General features: G+C 41.6%; 1 protein-coding gene across 1 annotated transcript; it reads right to left on the bottom strand.

Annotated features, from left to right (window-relative positions):
• Window positions 1–609: 609 nt before the first annotated feature.
• palmda (palmdelphin a) lies at window positions 610–17,541 on the bottom strand (the record flags this gene model as incomplete). The annotated part of the gene is made up of 9 exons (XM_021588635.2): window positions 610–1,189; window positions 5,215–6,600; window positions 6,749–6,853; window positions 6,972–6,996; window positions 7,136–7,250; window positions 9,825–9,943; window positions 10,209–10,289; window positions 10,400–10,451; window positions 17,486–17,541. Coding segments are annotated over 9 exons (1,980 nt in total), but the record flags the coding sequence as incomplete, so codon positions are not given.
• Window positions 17,542–20,735: the final 3,194 nt, after the last annotated feature.

The raw sequence follows: 20,735 nt of genomic DNA, 5'->3' as shown, positions 1-20,735 counted from the left end.
CCCCAGAAAGAGTAGCTGCTGCTTTAGTAGCAGCTAATGGGGATCCTTAGAAAATACCAAATACTACTCCTGTCAGGGATTTTAAATGGTAGAAGAATCAAGGTCTGTGAATATGGATTTTTTTCTGGCTTCACAATGTATCTTTCCTCTATAGCAGTGTTTCCCAACCCTAGTACTTGACTACTCCCAACAGTACATATTTTTATTGTAACCCTGGACAAGCACACCTGATTCAACTGTCAACTAATCATCAAGCCCTCAATGAGTTGAATGAGTTTTTTTTTGTCAAGGGCTACAACAAAACTGTGTACTGTTGAGGGTACTCGAGGACCAGGGTTGGGAAACACTGTTCTATAGGGTCAGTGAAGACAATTATATTTTAAGTGAGAGATATTTGGGGGCACGAGACAGTGTATACATATATTGGTTTCTGTGTTTTATAATGGATATCGACAAATATCTGCAGCATCCTCCCCTTGAGCTGAAAGAAAGTTAATATCACATCACCACACTCTAGTTAAATCAAAGCCTTTGTCAAGGGACATAATAAGAAAATCTCAGTTTCAACGACTTATTGGCATTTCCTTTGTATAACAGCTTAACACTCAGTTGCGTGACAATTAGCTTTTTAATGATTTTGTTAGCATGACTTTATTATACCAATACACAAGCAGGTTACAGTTTCAACAGCAAATTACATTAAGGCACTCTAAAAAGGTTTGTTAGCATATGAAAAGTGCTGGCTAGTAGCCTACAGTAGAGGAGGAAAATATATCTGGCAGCAGCGTAAAGGCTGGAGAGTAAACATCAAATGCACTGATATCTTCAGGAACATTGAACAAGCAGATATTTCATTTAAGATCAGCGATTCCCTTCAAAAGTCTGTTTTTAGACTGGTTGTTCCTTCTCGAAATGACATCATTGGTATATTTTAAGCTCTAATACTCTGTGTAAGGAAACATTATGAACAAACATGTTTTACACTTTTAAACAGAACCTTGTATTGAGAATTATATTTGGAATCCAAATATAAAGTTGATGGCCTCACAGAAGTGTGCTCGGTGTTCGTCGAATGTGTTGCGCAAAGATGTGTTTCTTCCTCCTCGTCATGGAACTTGAAGGGTTGATGAGTCTTGCATGGAGTATTTCTACACAAACTGTTCCGGTTTCTCCATACACGTACTTGAAGCTGTAGGAAATGTAAGGGAAAATAAAACACATTTACCATGTAAACATCATATCACATCAATTAAGACTAATTAAGATTCGTCCAGATTAGTTGTGTTATGTTTATAGCAATGTGTGTCCTGAAATAACCTCATGACAAAAGTATTGGACAAGTCTTTACGTGAAGTATATTAACACCACCCTTCCAATAGCCTACCCACCAAGCAGACAAAGTTGTGAGGAAAAACACTGTCTGAACCAACCCCAGGAGAGCTAAGATTGGTGTATGTCCTCAGTCATGTGTCATCAGCATTTACGTAACTCAAATTATAGTTATATAAGTGTGTCTCAATCACATATTACAGGATGACACATTCCTTTTAAAAGCCTCTTAGTTCGGGAGACATCCATGTCTAATGATCTGATTGATGTCTGGACCGTTAAGTCTGTTAAGGTCCAGACCATCCACTGTCCTTGTCCTCAGAGAGATCATGAGAGGTGACAGAAAGGTCGTTAGCACTGTCAGATGGTGTGAAAGTGTTGTTGGGTGCGTGTGTACGTGTGTGTGTGAGTGTGTGGGAGGGAGGGAGGGAGGGAGGGTGTGTGTGTGTGTGTGTGTGTGTGGGTGGGTGGGTGGGTGGGTGGGTGGAACGCATGTCTTTTCCCTCTTCCTTTGACTCCTCAGATGTGAAGTGATCAGATGTGAAGTGATCAGTATTAACACAGTGATTATGTATAGGAAATTATTCTGACATTAGCTTCAGTTACAGTTCTACTGGACAGCTTAACATATTGCCATGCACTTTGTTTTGAATCTCATTAGCTACATAGTGACGGTGTGATGAAATGTTTTAATAATAAATAAAGAAAACATTGAACAAATAAATACACAACAATTGTTTATACACTAAGTGTAAAAAACATTAGGAACACCTTCCTAATGAGATCTGCCTCAACTCATCGGCATCTGCCTCAACTCATCGGGGCATGGAGAGAGAGTTGCCCATGTCGACTCCAATGCTTCCCACAGTTGAGTCAAGTTGGCTAGATGTCCTTCGGGTGGTGGACCATTCTTGATACACATGGTAAACTGTTGAGCGTGAAAAACCCAGCGGTTTTTATTTTTTTTAACTAGGCAAGTCAGTTAAGAACAAATTCTTATTTTCAATGACGGCCTAGGGGTTAACTGCCTGCTCAGGGGCAGAACGACAGATTTGTACCTTGTCAGCTCGGGGATTTGAACTTGCAACCTTCCGGTTACTAGTCCAACGCTCTAACCACTAGGCTACCCTGCTGCCCCAACTGTGTTGCAGTTCTTAACACAAACCGGTGTTCAAAGGCACTTCAATATTTTTTCTTGTCCATTCACCCTCTGAATGGCACACATACACAATCCAAGTCTCAATTGTCTCAAGGCTTACAAATCCTTCTATAACCTGTCTCCTCCCCTTCATCCACACTGATTGAAATGAATTGAACAAGTGACATCAATAAGGGATCATACAGTGCCTTGCGAAAGTATTCGGCCCCCTTGAACTTTGCGACCTTTTGCCACATTTCAGGCTTCAAACATAAAGATATAAAACTGTATTTTTTTGTGAAGAATCAACAACAAGTGGGACACAATCATGAAGTGTAACGACATTTATTGGATATTTCAAACTTTTTTAACAAATCAAAAACTGAAAAATTGGGCTTGCAAAATTATTCAGCCCCTTTACTTTCAGTGCAGCAGACTCTCTCCAGAGGTTCAGTGAGGATCTCTGAATGATCCAATGTTGACCTAAATGACTAATGATGATAAATACAATCCACCTGTGTGTGATCAAGTCTCCGTATAAATGCACCTGCACTGTGATAGTCTCAGAGGTCCGTTAAAAGCGCAGAGAGCATCATGAAGAACAAGGAACACACCAGGCAGGTCCGAGATACTGTTGTGAAGAAGTTTAAAGCCGGATTTGGATACAAAAAGATTTCCCAAGCTTTAAACATCCCAAGGAGCACTGTGCAAGCGATAATATTGAAATGAAAGGAGTATCAGACCACTGCAAATCTACCAAGACCTGGCCGTCCCTCTAAACTTTCAGCTCATACAAGGAGAAGACTGATCAGAGATGCAGCCAAGAGGCCCATGATCACTCTGGATGAACTGCAGAGATCTACAGCTGAGGTGGGAGACTCTGTCCATAGGACAACTATCAGTCGTATATTGCACAAATCTGGCCTTTATGGAAGAGTGGCAAGAAGAAAGCCATTTCTTAAAGATATCCATAAAAAGTGTTGTTTAAAGTTTGCCACAAGCCACCTGGGAGACACACCAAACATGTGGAAGAAGGTGCTCTGGTCAGATGAAACCAAAATTGAATTTTTGGCAACAATGCAAAACGTTATGTTTGGCGTAAAAGCAACACAGCTGAACACACCATCCCCACTGTCAAACATGGTGGTGGCAGCATCATGGTTTGGGCCTGCTTTTCTTCAGCAGGGACAGGGAAGATGGTTAAAATTGATGGGAAGATGGATGGAGCCAAATACAGGACCATTCTGGAAGAAAACCTGATGGAGTCTGCAAAAGACCTGAGACTGGGATGGAAATTTGTCTTCCAACAAGACAATGATCCAAAACATAAAGCAAAATCTACAATGGATTGGTTCAAAAATAAACATATCCAGGTGTTAGAATGGTCAAGTCAAAGTCCAGACCTGAATCCAATCGAGAATCTGTGGAAAGAACTGAAAACTGCTGTTCACAAATGCTCTCCATCCAACCTCACTGAGCTCGAGCTGTTTTGCAAGGAGGAATGGGGAAAAATGTCAGTCTCTCGATGTGCAAAACTGATAGAGACATACCCCAAGCGACTTACAGCTGTAATCGCAGCAAAAGGTGGCGCTACAAAGTATTAACTTAAGGGGGCTGAATAATTTTGCACGCCCAATTTTTCAGTTTTTGATTTGTTAAAAAGGTTTGAAATATCCAATAAATGTCGTTCCACTTCATGATTGTGTCCCACTTGTTGTTGATTCTTCACAAAAAATACAGTTTTATATCTTTATGTTTGATGCCTGAAATGTGGCAAAAGGTCGCAAAGTTCAAGGGGGCCGAATACTTTCGCAAGGCACTGTATTTTTTACCTGGATTCACCTGGACAGACTATGTCATGGAAAGATCAATTATTCTTAATGTTTTGCATACTCCGTTCATATTGTTACATGTTTATTTCAAAAAGCGCAACCTCTCTCTCCCTCTCACACACACACACACACACACACACACACACACTCATGCACGTACACACTCACACAATCAAACAGATCATTGTTTCACAAGAGGATTAAGGCAGTCAATAATGAGTTAATTATTGTTTAAGTTACTGGGCAAGCAATCATGCATATTACTGTAAGTATACAGAGTACAGACATGGCATAAGAACATTGCAATGTGGAAAAGAGATTCTATAAAACACATGCAAAATAATAAATATTAAGTTAGTGCAAAGCAATGATTTAATCAGAGTGTACATTTGATTTGCACTGTACCTTCAGACCAGTTATTTATAATATGTCAGTAAAAAAGTTCATTCTAGCTTTGTTATCCAAAAGTAGAAACATAAAAAATATCCAATAATATTTGACATATTATACAAGCAGTCGAGCACATTTTGGCCTCCTGTAGGAAACCGAAGTTACAGCATTACTGTCTTCCAGCCACTAGAGAGAGGCAGAGTTTGACTTCAAGTATCAAAACAAGCTCTGGTATGGATACACAACATCACTATGTATGTAAACAGTGACAGAGTGTGATTAAAATGAGAGTTTCAGGTCAGTCTGTGTTACAATGATTAAGACAAGAACAAACTGATGCAACAGAGAAGCCAGCATACAGCATACAGTTCAACACACTAGCCAGCCAATGAGAAACCTCAAAAGTGCTGTCAGTCAAAGCAAAGGAAGTGATGTTAGGTAGCTAGTGTCAACAGTTACAGGTTGGTTACATGAGCATGCAGCATGGCTTCTTTCTCTTTTGAATCTTTTGAATCTTTCTGATACCTGGGGCTGGGCGCTTCTCTGTCGCGTCCAACTGTCCGTCTGAATATGGGTAGCATGCCTCTTTGGCCTGTTGACCAGGGTAGACCAACTTCTTTGACGCTGTGTACGGTGACGCATTGTTAGCGTTAATATTAGCGGTGGGCTCTGCCATGTACTGTATTAATTTCTGTTGAGGTTGAGAGTGATGATAACCCCAGTTGTTGTATCCATCCGGGTTGTAGGTGTTAAGCTGAGGGTTACTCTCGTCCACCCCATCCTCATCGCCAATGACGACAAGCTCAGCCCGGATGGACCCTTCGTAGCCCAGACCGCGTCCACTGTCATCCTTGGCGGTTTGGTAGCCCATAAAGATCGCAGTGATAGGCTCAGATGTGTCTATGGCGTTCAGGATACTGAAGTGCAAGTCTTCCTGGTAGATCGGAGATGGTTTCTGGTCCTTTTTAGCCGACGAGTTGTAAAACATCCCGCCTTGCTGGCTCTCTCTAGGGCTATGGTAGGAGTTGTGGGTGGGGTGAAACTCCCCGCCATAGGAGAAAGGGTTCTGGTTGTACCCGTTGGTTGGCTGGTAGTACTCCTCGTCCTTCCTGCAGATGAAAGAGGGGACTGGAATGTGAGGGGAGGAGGAGAGACTCTCCGGCCCTGAGTAGTGGACTCCATCAATGTAGTGGAGCTCCTTCCTGGAGAGGACGTCATGCTCATACAACTCCTGCTGATACCCATTCCCATTGGTTCCTTGGAGGACTTTAGCATGACTCTGTTGGGGCCTGTTGGAGGCTGAGGCACTCCTGCCGGAGGTGGTGGAGAATGCAGGCACTGATTCCTGGTGAACCTGATGGTCCTGTGGGAAAGCTTCGCTTTGAGGCATCTTCTGCACTATAGCCTTTCGGAGCAGCTTCTCCACCTCCATTGGGCTGAGCTCCTGGTGGCTCCGAGGGCCACAGGGGGTGGAGAATGCAGGCACTGCTTCCTGGTGGCCCAAAGGGCCACAGTTGGGGGAGAATGCAGGCACTGGTTTCTGGTGGCCCAGAGGGCCACAGTTGGGGGAAATTACAGGCACTGGTTCCTGGTGGCCCCGAGGGCTATAGTTAGGGGAGAATGCAGGTGCTGATTCCTGATGGCCCTGGTGGCCCCGAGGTCCTCTCTGAGACTTCTTCTGTTCTGTGGCTGCTCGCAGCAGCTCCTCCACCTCTATAGGGCTGAGCTCATCCACTCCATTCCCCAGGTGAGACCCATCAGACTGCAGGGCATAGACGGACTTACGGCCGTCGTCGTAGACTTTAACCCCTCTCTGCTGTAGCTCCTGGGGGGTGACGGTGGATGTAGACAGGACCCGGCTCTCCCCGGTACGGAGGTCCTTCTGGACGTTGATCTCCATTGCAAACATGGCTGGAGGAGAAGAGAAGGAGGAGAGACAGAGAGTACGAGGAAGGGAGAGATGGAGAGAGAGATGGGTTGAAATTAGATACAAATAGGGTTTTGACATATCTACAGTACACGCTATTGTTGTAATAAATGTTACTATGAAGTTTCTTACTTTGTTTGGGTGTGTCCTTATTAAATTTAAAGGACTGCTTCCTTGAAATTTGAGGCTTATAGAACTTTGGGACATCTAGAGTAGCTGGGGAAATATAGATTGTCTCTGTGAAAAAAAATAAGCTATGTTTTTTGTATTACCAATGATTATGTGTATAGTGTAACATGCTTGATCAAATACATTAAATGAATAACGCAATCAGAAAGTTAGCAAAAGGCCTTACCTTCTTTGAAATTCTCATTTGCCTCCTGTAAGACAACATACATACAGCACTTTTAGAGATACAACTCAGATCAACAAAACCTCAGATGAACAGTGGCCATTGTGGCCAAAGCAAAACATCTAAACCAGAAATATCTCACTGTCAATTATGTTATGTCCAAGTACCTTTATTATCTCCTCAGGGGTTTTCTCAATAGCCTTCAGTCTCTTCAGTATGAAGCCCTCGTTTTTTGATATCATCGTCTCTTCCCTCTCCATAGCCTCAATCTCTTTCTCAATCCTGCAAGCCGAGACAGAAAGGGTCAAAGGTCATATCACCTCATAGACAAGCGGAGAAGGGATGAAGAACGGATCAGTGAACTGACAGTTTTCTCATCTTCGGAAGACTTCCTTTTCTGGCTCTAATCTCGTCAGAGGTGTAACTTGGCAAACTGATCATGGCTGGCAGCAGACAGACTCAGGGTCAACCACCAGGGCATCCCACCTCTGACAACCCCATCAATGTTGTGCTATCCCACCCAACTGGCATTAAATCACCCCATTAGAATAGCACAACCCTGCCACTTGACACCTACAGTTCAAATGGCTATACCCCAAAGCGGTACGACCCTAACAGATTGGAACCTACCCTGTGAAATACAAAAAAGTGTCCATTCAGTTGAGATGGGTGGATCAGGAGGGGGGAGGACAGAATGAGTCTATTTGTGGATGTCCCTCACTCTTACTAAAGAAACAAAAAGGCCAGAACACCACCCTTTAATAGTGACAAATACCTATATGTTTAAATCCAAGGTGGTTTTCGTTAGGTAAAAAAAATAACTCTGTTACTTCCATCTCAGTTACGGGTGTCTTATTACCAGCACCTTATGGGTTTCAGGGAACGCACTGACTGCCACTTGGACCAATCTACAGACAAATATAGGTTTAACTGGACAGTTGATGGGCTACCCTTCACCGCAGACAGTCCAATACACGTTGCTAGGGTGTTGAGCATAGAAATAAAATAAATAAAAGAGGCGTCCCCATTTAAAAGCAACACTTCACCGTAAGTGGTACAGATTTAACATGGGTAAGGTTTAATCGAATGAAGCATCCAAGATGAAAAACACATCTCGACATACCAAGGCCTATATTCCATCAGGCAGCCATGTTAATAAACGAGCAATGTAAACATACAGTGCCTTGCGAAAGTATTCGGCCCCCTTGAACTTTGCGACCTTTTGCCACATTTCAGGCTTCAAACATAAAGATATAAAACTGTATTTTTTTGTGAAGAATCAACAACAAGTGGGACACAATCATGAAGTGGAACGACATTTATTGGATATTTCAAACTTTTTTAACAAATCAAAAACTGAAAAATTGGGCGTGCAAAATTATTCAGCCCCCTTAAGTTAATACTTTGTAGCGCCACCTTTTGCTGCGATTACAGCTGTAAGTCGCTTGGGGTATGTCTCTATCAGTTTTGCACATCGAGAGACTGACATTTTTTCCCATTCCTCCTTGCAAAACAGCTCGAGCTCAGTGAGGTTGGATGGAGAGCATTTGTGAACAGCAGTTTTCAGTTCTTTCCACAGATTCTCGATTGGATTCAGGTCTGGACTTTGACTTGGCCATTCTAACACCTGGATATGTATATTTTTGAACCATTCCATTGTAGATTTTGCTTTATGTTTTGGATCATTGTCTTGTTGGAAGACAAATCTCCCTCCCAGTCTCAGGTCTTTTGCAGACTCCATCAGGTTTTCTTCCAGAATGGTCCTGTATTTGGCTCCATCCATCTTCCCATCAATTTTAACCATCTTCCCTGTCCCTGCTGAAGAAAAGCAGGCTCAAACCATGATGCTGCCACCATCATGTTTGACAGTGGGGATGGTGTGTTCAGCTGTGTTGCTTTTACGCCAAACATAGCGTTTTGCATTGTTGCCAAAAAGTTCAATTTTGGTTTCATCTGACCAGAGCACCTTCTTCCACATGTTTGGTGTGTCTCCCTGGTGGCTTGTGGCAAACTTTAAATGACACTTTTTATGGATATCTTTAAGAAATGGCTTTCTTCTTGCCACTCGTCCATAAAGGCCAGATTTGTGCAATATAGACTGATTGTTGTCCTATGGACAGAGTCTCCCACCTCAGCTGTAGATCTCTGCTGTTCATCCAGAGTGATCATGGGCCTCCTGGCTGCATCTCTGATCAGTCTTCTCCTTGTATGAGCTGAAAGTTTAGAGGGACGGCCAGGTCTTGGTAGATTTGTAGTGGTCTGATACTCCTTCCATTTCAATATTATCGCTTGCACAGTGCTCCTTGGGATGTTTAAAGCTTGGGAAATCTTTTTGTATCCAAATCCGGCTTTAAACTTCTTCACAACAGTATCTCGGACCTGCCTGGTGTGTTCCTTGTTCTTCATGATGCTCTCTGCGCTTTTAACGGACCTCTGAGACTATCACAGTGCAGGTGCATTTATACGGAGACTTGATTACACACAGGTGGATTGTATTTATCATCATTAGTCATTTATGTCAACATTGGATCATTCAGAGATCCTCACTGAACTTCTGGAGAGAGTTTGCTGCACTGAAAGTAAAGGGGCTGAATAATTTTGCACGCCCAATTTTTCAGTTTTTGGTTTGTTAAAAAAGTTTAAAATATCCAATAAATGTCGTTCCACTTCATGATTGTGTCCCACTTGTTGTTGATTCTTCACAAAAAAATACAGTTCTATATCTTTATGTTTGAAGCCTGAAATGTGGCAAAAGGTCGCAAAGTTCAAGGGGGCCGAATACTTTCGCAAGGCACTGTAGTGTAGATCAGTTTAGACATGAACAAATGGAGTATCAGTTGTCCTGGCTTACTGTACCTGTGGATGCTGGTCTGGAGGAGCTTAGTTTGTTGTTGATCTCCCCTCAAAGTCTCTCTCTGCTGTGGGCTCTGGGTGGCTGCTCCATCCATGAGCCATTGCTCTCTCAATGACTTTTTCTGTTCAAAGTAAGAGAGGGTGACACAGCATTATGTCTTAACTGTCATGAATGACGTGTTATTTTTGCACTCTAACATATGTCTTTAATGGACTGCTCAGCCACAGTGACCATAAAATCTAAAAACTGTCATCAAGCTGATATACTTGGAACTCTCGCTGTCATCAGATAGTTACGAATTATTGAAACAATGTGGTTTGACAATATGACAGTAAGATAAACTGTAATGTTATCACTTCATTGATGGTCAAATTACCTAACTGTACCTTTAAGTGCTGAAGCTTTAATTTCTCCTTGTCAATCTCCAGCTTTTTATGAGCAATGTCCTCTTGGACTTTCCTCTTATCCTGCAGATAAAGTATTTAAAAAAGAAAGTTGTGAACCTTAAAGTACTTGACACAGATATTATTCAGTCGTTGATTTGCTGTAAGAGAACCAGAACTCTAGGTCAGTTTACCGTTATGGCTTGGAGCCGCTCCTTGACCAGGTCTGCCTCTTCCATACCGACCCTGGACCAAAGAAAAATTAAGAAAGAAAAAACAATGGCGATGAGAAGGAAACTCTGGAACAAAAACAACAGCTAAAATGTGATGCGTAGACACACATACCAGTCATCCAGTGAATAGGGCTTTATGATCCATTGAGTGGGAAGTTAAAGGGATACGTCACCTTTTTATGTGAACTATCCCTTTAACAGGAGTCTGGTCTAGCCAATAACACACCAAATTTTTGGTCTGAGAGAGCATAGCCTTCAGGCCCCTAATATCATATTACAGAAATGTACTGACCTACAAGGCAAGAGTCTCCAACTGGAATGCCGATACGCATACTTTAAAAAATCATAAAGTGCAAAAACGAATGCACTCTGGGGTACCTTAGGGGTGTGCTTCTGTGTGTGGTGACAGTGACAGTGATGACCTATGGCCCTGAAAGGGCATGCCAGCATCTCCCTGGTCTCTCCTTACATCTTTCCACGAAATGTGAGCCCTACCGCAGACTTCCTGTCTCTCACCATGCTCCACAGATATTCTAGACTAGCTATTTTCTCAGACAGCCCCCTTAATGGGATGACTCAGCAGCAGCCTCTATATTTGCTCTTCACATAGAGGTAGGAACCTGAAAGAGATAGCAGTCTGATAAGTGAGGAGAATATGGGGGCCTTCCAGTTACTGGTAAAATGTTCTGTACATACAGTTGAAGTCGGAAGTTTACATACAGTGGGGCAAAAAAGTATTTAGTCAGCCACCAATTGTGCAAGTTCTCCCACTTAAAAAGATGAGAGAGGCCTGTAATTTTCATCATAGGTACACTTAAACTATGACAGACAAAATGAGGGGAAAAAATCCAGAAAATCACATTGTAGGATTTTTTATTAATTTATTTGCAAATTATGGTGGAAAATAAGTATTTGCTCACCAACAAACAAGCAATATTTCTGGCTCTCACAGACCTGTAACTTCTTCTTTAAGAGGCTCCTCTGTCCTCCACTCGTTACCTGTATTAATGGCACCTGTTTGAACTTGTTATCAGTATAAAAGACACCTGTCCACAACCTCAAACAGTCACACTCCAAACTCCACTATGGCCAAGACAAAAGAGCTGTCAAAGGACACCAGAAACAAAATTGTAGACCTGCACCAGGCTGGGAAGACTGAATCTTCAATAGGTAAGCAGCTTGGTTTGAAGAAATCAACTGTGGGAGCAATTATTAGGAAATGGAAGACATACAAGACCACTGATAATCTCCCTCGATCTGGGGCTCCACGCAAGATCTCACCCCGTGGGGTCAAAATGATCACAAGAACGGTGAGCAAAAATCCCAGAACCACACGGGGGGACCTAGTGAATGACCTGCAGAGAGCTGGGACCAAAGTAACAAAGCCTACCATCAGTAACACACTACGCCGCCAGGGACTCAAATCCGGCAGTGCCACACGTGTCCCCCTGCTTAAGCCAGTACATGTCCAGGCCCATAATTTGCAAATAAATTCATTAAAAATCCTACAATGTGATTTTCTGGATTTTTTCCCCTCATTTTGTCTGTCATAGTTGAAGTGTACCTATGATGAAAAGTACAGGCCTCTCTCATCTTTTTAAGTGGGAGAACTTGCACAATTGGTGGCTGACTAAATACTTTTTTGCCCCACTGTACACTTAGGTTGGAGTCATTAAAACTTGTTTTTCAACCACTCCACAAATGTATTGTTAACAAACAATAGTTTTGGCAAGTCGGATTAGGACATCTACTTTGTGCATGACACAAGTAATTTTTTCCAACAATTGTTAACAGACAGATTATTTCGCTTACTATTCACTGTATCACAATTCCAGTGGGTCAGAGGTTTACATACACTAAGTGGACTGGGCCTCTAACCAGCTTGGAAAATTCCATAAAATGATGTCATGGCTTTAGAAACTTCTGATAGGCTAATTGACATAATTTGAGTCAATTGGAGGTGTACCTGTGGACGTATTTCAAGGCCTACCTTCCAACTCAGTGCCTCTTTGCTTGACATCATGGGAAAATCAATAGAAATCAGCCAAGACCTCAGAAAAAAAATAGACCTCCATAAGTCTGGTTCATCCTTGGGAGCAATTTCCAAATGCCTGAAGGTACCACATTCATCTGTACAAACAACAGTACCCAAGTATAAACACCATGGGAACATGCAGCCGTCATACTGCTAAGGAAGGAGACGGAAAGAGACGCGTTTTGTCTCCTAGAAATGAACGTACTTTGGTGCGAAAAGTGCAAATCAATCCCAGAACAACAGCAAAGGACCTTGGGAAGATGCTGGAGGAAACGGGTACAAAAGTATATTTATCCACAGTAAATCGCGTCCTATATCGACATAACTTGAAAGGCCGCTCAGCAAGGAAGAATCCACTGCTCCAAAACCACCATTAAAAAAAAAAACTATGGTTTGCAACTGCACAGTTGGAAGTTCGTACTTTTTGGAGAAATTTCTTCTGGTCTGATGAAACGAAAATAGAACTGTTTGGCTATAATGACCACCGTTATGTTTGGAGAAAAAAAGGGGAAGGCTAACAAGCCGAAGAACACCCAACCGTGAAGCACGGGGGTGGCAGCATCATGTTGTTGGGGTGCTTTGCTGCAGGAGGACTGGTGCACTTCACAAAACAGATGGCATCATGAGGGAAGAAAATTATGTGGATATATTGAAGCAACATCTCAAGACATCAGTCAGGAAGTTAAAGCTTGGTCACAAATGGGTCTTCCAAATGGACAATGACCCCAAGCATACTTCCAAAGTTGTGGAAAAATGGCTTAAGGACAACAAAGTCAAGGTATTGGAGTGGCCATCACAAAGCCCTGACCTCAATCCTATAGAAAATGTGTTGGCAGAATTGAAAAAGCGTGTGTGAGCGAGGAGGCCTTACAAACCTGACTCAGTTACACCAGCTCTGTCAGGAGGAATGGGCCAAAATTCACCCAACTTATTGTGGGAAGCTTGTGGAAGGCTACCTGAAACATTTGACCCAAGTTAAACAATTTAAAGGCAATGCTACCAAATACTAATTGAGTGTATGTAAACTTCTGACAAGAAAAAGTAAAATAAATAATTCTCTCTACTATTATTCTGACATTTAAACATCTTAAAATAAAGTGGTGATCCTAACTGACTTAAGACAGGGGATTTTTACTAGGATTAAATGTCAGGAATTGTGAAAAACTGAGTTTAAATGTATTTGGCTGAGGTGTATGTAAACTTCCGACTTCAACTGTAACTGCTTATTCTCCCTGATTCTGGTAATTCTCTAACTGGAATTTCTGAAATAAACAACAACTAGGGGATTCAGGGAAAGTTTCTCTTTTGCAACCTTAACTACAATGTCCACCCTAACTACAGAAAGTAGTCACACCCCATGACCAAATTTTGTTGTGTTACAGACTGAATTTAAAATGGATTAAATAGAGATTTTTGGTCACTGGCCTACACACAATACCCCATAATGTCAATGTGGGATTATGTTTTTTGAAATTGTAACAAATTAATAAAACATGAAAAGCTGAAACGTCTTGAGTCAATAATTATTCAATTCTTTGTTATGGCAAGCCTAAATGAGTTCAGGAGAAAAATGTGCTTAACAAGTTGAATGGACATTTTTGAATGACTGCCTCATCTCTGTACCCCACACATACATTTATCTGTAAGGTCCCTCAGTCACACTGGGAATTTCAAGCACAGATTCAACCACAATGACCAGGGAGGTTTTCCAATGCCTCGCACCTATTGGTAAATGGGTAAAAAAAGCAGACATTGAATATCCCTTTGAGCATGGTGAAGTTATTAATTACAATTTGGATGGTGTATCAATACACCCAGTCACTACAAATATACAGGCACCCTACCTAACTCAGCTGCCGGAGAGTAAGGAAACCATGAGTTCAATGGTGACTTTAAAACAGGTACAGAGTTGAATGGCTGTGATAGGACAAATCTGAGGATGGATCAACAACATGGTTGTATTTGATTTGCCCAACATGGGCAAATCAAATACAAAAGATTACGGAGTACCACTCTGTCACGATTTCTGCCAAAGTCGATGCCTCTCCTTGTTCGGGTGGTGCTCGGCGGTCGACGTCACCGGTCTTCTAGCCATCATTCATCCATTTTTCATTTTCCATTGATTTTGTCTTGTCTTCCTACACACCTGGTTTCAATCCCATTCATTACCTGTTGTGTATTTAACCCTCTGTTTCCCATCATGTCTTTGTCAGAGATTGTTTTATGTTCAGTTTCGTGTTGTTTGTATTTGGTGCGCGACGGGTCCTCGTACCCAATTTGTTTCATTTGTATTTATGGTTTTTGGAGTTATGTTTTGTTTTATTAAATGACTCCATTTTACCAAGTTTAATTCTCCTGCGCCTGACTTCCCTACCACCTATACACACAATTGTGACACACTCTCCATATTTTCAAGAATAGTGGTGGCTGCCTCATGTTATGGGTATGGTTGTAATCGTTAAGGCTTGGGAGTTTTTCAGGATAAAAAAGAAACGGAATGTAGCTTAACACAGGCAAAATCCTAGAGAAAAACCTGGTTCAGTTTGCTTTCCACCAGAGACTGGTAGATCAATTCACCTTTCAGCAGAACAATAACCTATAAAACAAGGCCATATCTACACTGGAGTTGCTTACCAAGAACACAGTGAATGTTCCTGAGTGGCCAAGTTACAGTTTTGACTTAAATCTACTTGAAAATCTATGGTAAGACCTGAAAATAGTTGTCTAGCTAAGATCAACAACTCATTTGACAGATCTTGAAGACGTTTGAAAATAATGGTTAAATGTTGCAAATCCAGGTGTAGAAAGCTCTTAATAGATTAACTCAGAAAGACTCACAGCTTTAATCACTGCCAAAGGTGATTCTACAAAATATTGATTCAGGGGTGTGAATACTTAAGTAAATTAGATATTTCTGTATTTCATTTCCAAGAAAATGTGCAAACATTATTGGGTATTGTGTGTAGATGGGTGAGACTTTTTTTGCAAATATTTAATCCATTTTGTATTCAGGCTGTAACACAACAAAATGTGGAATAAGTCAAGGGGTTTGAATACTTTCTGAAGACAGTGTAAACTCAAGGAGAGTCTATAAATAGGAGGTGATAACAACAATAGACAAGTGTTGCACTCTGCGGCAAAGCATGCGTCTGTTTGTCTCCAAAACAGAGATAAGCAAACAGGTGATAGAACTAAAGTACAGTTCCTGTTCTTCTTTTACATGTTATTACATTTTTGGGGGTTCTTCTATGAGGACATGGGGGATACACTACTCTGATATTGTAGGAGGAAATGGGGTGATGTAGAAACATTTGGGCAGCTGTTATGGTTGTAAATGTTATTGACATAAAGCCCTTGTGATGAAATATTGCCAGGTGGCATAGGGCCAGTTATGTCTATCATGATTACAGTGACATCATCACACAGCTCTGTATAAACAATGCAATTCAAATTCTAATTATTTTCCTGTTTAAAATCAAAAGGCTAAATATTATTTTAAACAAGAATACATTAGAAAAATCCTAATTGAAAATGAATGGCACTTTTCAGTTCTTGAAGGGGAATTTCAATGAATCTCCTGATTAGAAAGAACTGAAACAGGACTCCCTGATCCCAACCCTGGTCAGCATTATGAACTGTGCCATATGTCCTCCCACGTGTGACAAAGACTGCATTTCTCTGACCAATCACATCAGATCTTTTCACATCAGATCATACAGACCAATTAGTGAAAAAAAGCCCAGAATTGGGCTGCCTGTGTAAACCCAGCCTAATTTGGCTGGACACAGCTTTGACCCTTAGTTCATCACTTCTAATAAGGTTTGAGAACTGATGAAAGACTTAAGAAACATGTTTAGCTGGCCTGATATATCACACTTGGGCGCATATAGAGTGTTGCAGTATGCGGACTATTTTATTTTCTTTACAGACATATTATAGGCTACTTCTTCATCAGCACCTGCCCAGATCAATCGGATGTGTTTCAATATGTCCCCAATATGTCCCCATGTGAAGAGTGGCAGCTACAAACTGTGATGGTCAGTTCCCAGCTCCAATCCCTCCTCAGGCAGACTGACAGTTCTAGTGGAAGGAGGTTTTCTCTAAGCTGCCTGCCCTAAGCTGATCACTGCGGTGATTTAGCCAGGCAGCAAATCTGTTGGGGCATCTGCTTCCACAACAATAACTGCATGGACACATGGTTTTCAAAAGGGCACATGTACAGTAAGATGGTAAAACAGTATGCATATTTGTAGTATACAATTTCATGTGCATTCTTCCTTCATTTTCTTTATGCTTTATGCTATTATTTAATGGGTGTGTATTTCATTCCAATATAGGGCTTTGCATGAGTATGGGGCTCATGCAAAGTATTTGTCAATACCATAGCCTAGATGCACAAAGAATGCCCAAACGATGAGACATAAATGCTGTATATTCTGGACCTATTTTGGTCAATTAGAATAGTTTATTCACTCAAGTATAAGGTGAACACGAAGGAAACAAAAGGAGAACACGCGCTTGAGTACACTGCCCAAACATTGGACTGAGGAATAGTCGTCTGTGATTTTGCAGCTCTCACATGAGTGAAACAACAGTGTCCCAAGTAAAAGTTCCTATAAAATGACAATAAATCCCCATGCCTTCCCATGTTAGAACAGGAGCACTGGCGGTAAAACCTGTGGTGGTTTAAATGAAGAGATCACTGGAGACCCCGCAGTGCGCCTGTCCAATTGTTTTATACATGCACGCTAAAAGAGAAATTTAACATATGAGAGTGAATTTATGTTGAAATGATTTAAAAATAACGAACTCAGGTTAAAACCTAAAACCCATACAAAGTTATAATATATGCAGGATCTTAATTTGACCTATATTGTCACAGCAGCATACAGAGCAGCAACAGGATTTTAAAGTTTAGTCCATAATGTTGCTTGATCGGTGGTTAGGCTATTAGCCTTATCATACAACTTTGCCAAGCAAAAAAGGATTGAGAAAATGGCAAGAACACTCACCAGTTGTGCGTGAACAAATGCTGGATATGGATTATAAATGCCTTGGTGACCCAAGTTCACTATTGGTGGACAGTTTAAAGCGCTCTGTCCTAAACAACGCGACAGTCAGGTACAGCGCGGGTGCCTTGAACAGAGCCAAGCGAATGCATGATTGGCAGCTTGCCTTTACACCAATAGCAACAGGGCAAGTGTGGCATCCCACTGAGCACAGATGTCAGTTCAACGCCAACGTCACATTTGGTTGAGTTGTCCACTAACGTGAATTAAACGTGAAATCAACCAAAAATGTCACCATGTAATTGGATTTGGGTTTGATAAAAAAATGTTTAAAAAAGAAATTCCCTTACATTGATGACTTTTTTGCAAATCCAATCAGTTTTCCACCTAGATTCAAAGTCATAACATAGATTTTTTTTAGTTGAAATGACTTAGAAAAATGTTGATTCAACCAGATTTGCGTTAGTACATACATCAAAAGTCCCAATGCACTTTTCTATTTTTGGAGTTATTACATAAAACTGATCAGTATTCCGAAAGAACGCCAAAGTCATGTATTTTCAAGGCTGTGATGTAGGGGCACAACTTCGGTTTTAGAAGTGCGGGGGACATAAAATATAATAATATATTTTTTTATGTAGTCGGATAAACACCCCAAACAGCCTACCCGACTGCTCGGAGTTGTCCTCATGGTCCTAAAGCACACCATGGCTGGTTTTGTACCACATTCCAATGATAAAACTGGGGGGGACCAAAATGCAATTTCAGAATGTGAGGGGTACGAGCAGAGATTTACAGATTGATGGTTGGGGCCCATCCAAAAACTTTTAAAAGAGTGCAGGCTCTTTTAGCTACCAAAGCAAGGGGAAGGTGGGCGCTTCACCAGGCCAAAATAGATAGATTCCAGAAAAAGTTACAAAACTCCAGTAGCCTACTTCACAGAGAACATGCTGAGAAGTTGACAAAACAAAAAAGGACAACAGACGAGGTACTACACAATAGAGCAAACAGGTATGATTTTCTCTTTCATTTTGAGCCCACGGCAAGAAAGCACCAAAGCCTGCCGGGCTAACGGGTTACCACTAGATAACACAGCCACAAAGTTTGTGAATAGCATGAGGTGTGGCTAACATTAGCCAGCTTGAGCTAGCTACCGAGCTAGGATACGAACTCGATAGCACAGAGTAGACCCTCCACATGACGTTGAGAAATAGTGCATTGTGGGTAGTTTAGACTTTTTTCCGTAAATAAGTAAATAAATATGTAATAACCCAAAAACATAACTACATTTGTACTTATAGGTAACCAGATTGTGACTACAACTAAGTTACTGAGTCTGACCACACTGTGTTGTTACATTGGTGAGTAAAAACAGCTTCCTACCCGTTATCTGAAGCTTTGAGAAAGCCATGTGCTTGCTCTCATCATCTCACTGTGAAACAATGTTCCTCTTTGCTTTCCTTGCGAAGTTCCAAATTGGCCTTTTCTCTAAATGTGCATAGCTGTCTTTGCTTTGATCTTCCTTGACAAACATGGACAGACATTGACCTAGAACCTAGAATAATTAGAAACCTAAAACAGTCATCCAACACAGTCATGCTATTTTGAACAATTTATTTATTTCTTATGTCACATTCCAGGGAATGTTTTTTATCAACTACTTCGACCATGGGACAGACAGTGTCCTGAACACCCATAGCACATGCATGTTTACGGCCAAGTCGTTAAAGATTCCATAAATAACTGACACGCGCTCCAAGCACATCCATCATGCAGGCATGTGGGGACAGGTGTGGGAAGTGGGAGTGTAGCTATGGCAACAACACACGTCTCCAAATACCCATGTCTGTCTGTGTGAGTCATGTTATAAGGTTTTGCACTTGTGGCTTCTCTCCCTGCCTGTTTTCTCCTCTAAGCTCAGTGTGTTTATTTTTGTTTGAGTATTTCCAGGAATGCATTTTTGGGCTATGTTGTAGGTCTCCTTCTCTCATCTCAGTGGAACGTCCAACAGTTAGCTCATAGGTACAGAGTAGACCTGCTGGTCAAACAATAATGCATCCACAAATCACCTCGGCATGGGACAGCTCACAGACTGCATCAGAACACACCCAGGTGGGAGACATTCCTATGTTGTGTTGCGCTTGTTTGTGCTCCCATTAAGAAATGTCACCCTCGGTGGCATGAGACATTCTTAGTGCAGCCTCTAATGAACAGGAACACGTCAGTAGCGATCAGAACACACAGGCAGTGACACACGCATGCACACAAACACACACACACACACACACACACACACACACACACACACACACACACACACACACACACACACACACACACACACACACACACACACACAGAGGAGATTGAGTTAACAGTATATCTAACATAATTCCTACTCCGCAAAAGGCTTCTTGTGGGATTTGAGTATCAAATGTCTTTGAGTACTCAAATCCCATACAGAAGCAGAAATCATGGCAATCATACAGTACCAGTCAAAAGTTTGGACACACCAACTCATTCCAAGTTTTTCTTCATTTTTAAAAATGACTAGATTGTAGAATAATAGTGAAAACATCAAAACTATGAAAAAACATATATGGAATCTTGTAGTAACCCAAAAAATGTTAAACAAATCAAAATATATTTTAGATTTGAGATTCTTCAAAGTAGCCACCCTTTGCCTTGATGACAGCTTTGCACACTCTTGGCATTCTCTCAACCAGCTTCACCTTGAATGCTTTTCCAACAGTCTTGAAGGAGTTCCCACATATGCTGAGCACTTGTCGGCTGCTTTTCCTTCACTCTGCGGTCCAACTCATCCCAAACCATTTCAATTGGATTGAGGTCGGGTGATTGTGGAGGCCAGATCATCTGATGCAGCACTCCATCATTCTCCTTCTTGGTCATATAGCCCTTACACAGTCTGGAGGTGTGTTGGGTCAATGTACTGTTGAAAAACAAATGATAGTCCCACTAAGCGCAAACCGGATGGGATGGCGTATCGCTGAAGAATGCTGTAGTAGCCATGCTGGTTAAGTGTGCCTTGAATTCTAAATAAATAACAAACAGTGTCACCAGCAAAGCACCCCCACCCCATCACACCTCCTCCTCCATGCTTCACAGTGGGAACCACACATGCTGAGATAATCCGTTCACCTACTATGCGTCTCACAAAGGCACGGCAGTAGGAACCAAAAATGGATGTTGAGATGTGTCTGTTACTTGAACCCTGTGAAGCATTTATTTGGGC

Source organism: Oncorhynchus mykiss, chromosome 28 (genome assembly GCF_013265735.2).
Source record: "Oncorhynchus mykiss isolate Arlee chromosome 28, USDA_OmykA_1.1, whole genome shotgun sequence".
In the NCBI taxonomy this organism is placed as follows: domain Eukaryota; kingdom Metazoa; phylum Chordata; class Actinopteri; order Salmoniformes; family Salmonidae; genus Oncorhynchus; species Oncorhynchus mykiss.
Note: the sequence above shows the minus strand (reverse complement) of the source record. Positions and strands in the feature narration are given on the sequence as shown.